The sequence below is a fragment of the Nanorana parkeri genome, unplaced genomic scaffold (assembly GCF_000935625.1).
Source record: "Nanorana parkeri isolate BGI_ZX_2015 unplaced genomic scaffold, ASM93562v1 scaffold2541, whole genome shotgun sequence".
NCBI classification, from domain to species: domain Eukaryota; kingdom Metazoa; phylum Chordata; class Amphibia; order Anura; family Dicroglossidae; genus Nanorana; species Nanorana parkeri.
This window is the reverse complement of record NW_017308809.1, coordinates 74,839-78,548: the sequence shown is the minus strand read 5'-3', so window position 1 is coordinate 78,548 and position 3,710 is coordinate 74,839. Positions and strand designations below refer to the sequence as shown.

Sequence of the window (3,710 nt, the reverse complement as noted above, 5' to 3'; positions counted from 1 at the left end):
GGCTATAGTCCGGTTATGGTGAGAGGTGAAATTTCTGATTTGCTGGGTGTACACCCTATATGTGTGTGTGGTGTGTGTGTGTGGTGTGTGTGTGTGGTGTGTGTGTGTGGTGTGTGTGTGTGGACTAATAATTTTCTGGCTGATCTCACCGCTCACTTCCTTCCTTGCCCCGCAAGATGTCACAGAGCTGCTGCAGTTTGTGCCTGCGTTCTTCTGTCAGAGCCTCTCTCTCCTCATCTTCACAGCACAGGGAAAACCGCCGTTCAAAGTCTTCCAAATCCAACAAGACAGAAAAGACCTGCAATATAGAGTCAAGTCATCTAAACCATCACGCCGTGCGTAATCAGACAACTGCAGAACTACAACATGGAGCTGAGGATCACAAGAAATAAATACATCTTATCAACAAAAAGATACAATGTAACAATTGTAGAGAATACTGAAGGGAATTGGCAATTGGAATTAGGGGATATGGGTGGATATATCATGGATCAATTAATAATTTAAAAAAAAGTACCTTTTCAATTACCACTAAGGTCTGCCGTCTTTTGTCTCTCACTTGTTTCTCCCGGGTTTCCTGTAAAGTGAACAGACCAGATATCAGAAGCCAAGCTATAGATACATAAGCCACATTGTCTTAGCCAGGTTGGTCTGCTTACCTCTTCATCAGAACGATGTGTAGCCACGGCATCAATCATCTTCCGCGGGTTGTTCACACTGGAAACGGTCAACTTCCCAAGAGAGCCTTCAAACTGCACTGTGGGACAGAAAGACCAGTTCATAATGGGCACAAGCTAACAACCATAGCCAATGGTGACTGATGGTACCCACTGGTGGCTAGTATGGAAATACTGTATTCTCTTCAAATGTTAACAGGGTTACAGCCTACTGGGTGGCAAGGATCCTAAATGTAACTTAGGATGCAATACTCACCTATTCTCTGGTGCTGCCCACTGCGGACGCTCCTATGTAGTCCAGCTATCAACTGCTTCCAGGTTTAATAATGCCCATTTCTCTCCGCCCTGCTGGGAGCTGGTGTTTCATCAGTTAAATGTCCCCTCCAATCCCCACTCCTCCCAGCGGTCATTGGAGGGGACACAGACTCCTGCAGCCGGTGCCTAGGAGTGAGGAGAGCTCTCCCAAACCTTCCCCCTGTCGCTGCATCGGCTCTGCAGCTTTCTCCTCCCTGCTGGGAGGGCGCTGCATGCTGTGGTCTCTGTCCCCACCGATACCCAATGCTCTCACTGCCTGTATCGGGAACAGACCGCTGCAGTTGGTGCCCAGGAAGAAAGGGCGACCGGTTGTTAGGGCGCCAACCCCGCTGTAACTTTGCAACTAGCCACCCCCCACCTCCTGTTCAATTCAACTGCCGGCGGTAAGACTCCAATCCTGCTACTGGCTATTGCAACTTGAAATAGCTAATAGCAGGCTGGCAATTGCACCCGCCCACTGTCTGCTACCAGCAGAGGAGGACCTGAAAGAGAACTTTCCTCTTCAGGTCCCTACTCTGTTGACTGACAGCAGGCAGGTGTAATAACCAGCCTGCTATTGCAATGTTAAATAGCAGGCTATTTATTGCACCCCACTGTCTCCTGTTTACACATTCAGCTGCTGGCAGCGGGAACTGAAGCAATTCAAGCATAATGTGCGCTTTAATAGCTTCTTTGAACTGGAAAGGTGACACCAGGGGTCCAAAAGACTGTGAATGCCATCTTAAAAGAGAACCTGTCATCTCCAATGTGCTAGTTAAAGTTAAATAAAATGAAACTTATTCCCCAAAAATATTTAAAGTCCCCCCAAAAATATTTAAAATATTATTAGGGTTGCTCATTTTCATAATCGATTAGTTAGCCGATTATTTTTTTTCAATCAGATAAAAAAAAAATACCATCCTTAATTTAAAATAAAATACATCAATGGAGTTTGTCAGAATAACACTGCATGCACATTTGTTGCACTCACACCGCACTGGAACGCATGGCATTGTAGTACGGGTGGTGCGTTTGGGATGCCACTGAAATTATTGGCACAATGCACATTCCGAAGCAGAATTTTCAGGCCAAAACCATAAATGAAGCTTGCCACTTATATATATGTATATAATATAATCTCACTCCGGTGCACTGACGTCATTAAAGCACGTTTTCCAGGACTGCATGGAACGTCCCAACGTCGGGGACAGGTTAGTAAAGTGTGAATTGACCCCAAAGTATTTATACCGGTGTTTGAAAAACTTAAAAATCTCAATAAACTGTATGGATCAGTGGTACGGTTAGACAGAGGATGATGTTGACCCATTTAGTTCCATTCCAGGATGTGAAAGAATGATTATTGGCTTCAATATTACTAACTTTCAAAGAAAGATGGTTGTAATGCAAAGTTCCTCATGCTAGAGAAGTACAGCAACAGCTGTCCAGATATGCGGTACAGGGGAAGTCTCTAACCCTCTGGGGCTAACAAAAACATTCTTGTTGGTTACCCAGCTGAATTCAAAGTGCATAACTGTCCGGAGTTCCCAGAATTTCCTGCTAAAGATTTCTGAATCAGAAGCATGAATTTCAGCACCTCATTGTACTTGCCACAAACAGAAATTCTCTATCCTGGAGATATACCTTTATTGACAAAAGGAAAGCAAGTACATGTATGAAGTGTGACTTTTTAGATGCTAGCAATTCTTTCCTCTACTATAACAGTCCTTGGCTAGAAAAAGGAACAACCTAAATGTAGAGATTAGGCATCAAAAAGTGCCATGTGGCCTCTCATACTGTATATGCATGTCAGCAAGTGCCAAGGCCAGACTTCAAGCTCCATCTCTTTCAAACATTGGGGTGTATTAGCAGCAGTGCAAGGGTGAGGGTTAAGGCTGGGGTTAAGCATCCTCACCTGGTTTGTAGGTGTGCTCCAGTTTGGCCACTTGTGGCGTTATCAGCTTTGTCCTCTCTTTTTTGGGGCCCTCGCTTGGCCTGTCTTGGCTGGCAGACAGCTTATCCAACTTCTCAAAGTAATTCTAGGAGTTTTTGACAAAATGAACTCAGATTAATATTTATTACAGCAAACACACATGACAACCACCACCCCCCCTTCTGTGCCATGTACGTTAGACACTAAACAGGTATGTTGTTTTATGTTAGTGGTAGAGAAAGAGGACTAGTCATTAATATTGCTTGTAAGCTGCCTGGAGCTGATCTTTTACCCATTGCTACTTACTATGCATTCCTCTGCACCATGCTTTTGTGTGAAGGCAGCTATCTTGGTAGAAAGCAGGGCTGTGCTTACTCATGTCATAACTACACCCCAGATGAACAGTGGCCTGGTGGGGTAATGATCAAGAAGCAGCAATCTAGGAGGGGGATGCACAAAGCCACTGCATGGATTAAGCGGAAGCTTTCTCTCAAGCAAACTGAACATTGAGCAACACAGCAGTGACATCACCAAATCGCACTCCAAATCCGCTGAGTTTAAGAGTCAAAGCACAGTGCTATAGATGTCATCATACTGCACAATCGCAGCGCACAGAACATGCACTGCTATTTTTCAGGAGAGATTGAAGACAAAAAAAACCCACATTTTTCAGGTTAATGTTCAGGCACAATGAACAACTGTAAATGTTCCCAAACATATTGCAAATTTTAACTCTGAGCTCTGGTCTACACCAATACCTGTCTCCCCCACCCCCCCCGCCCCCCCCCCGCAGCTGAACTGATTGTCTT

General features: G+C 44.7%; 1 protein-coding gene across 2 annotated transcripts in view; it reads right to left on the bottom strand.

Moving 5' to 3' along the window:
- Nucleotides 1–3,710, bottom strand: part of PATL1 (PAT1 homolog 1, processing body mRNA decay factor) — a 57,347-nt gene that overhangs the window by 10,534 nt on the left and 43,103 nt on the right. For both annotated transcript variants that reach the window (XM_018573787.1, XM_018573788.1), the window contains 4 exons: nt 2,884–3,007; nt 660–757; nt 518–577; nt 150–298 (listed from right to left, as the gene is read on the bottom strand). In XM_018573787.1, the coding sequence (XP_018429289.1) occupies nt 150–298; nt 518–577; nt 660–757; nt 2,884–3,007 (431 nt within the window). The remainder of the gene's footprint in view (nt 1–149; nt 299–517; nt 578–659; nt 758–2,883; nt 3,008–3,710) is intronic.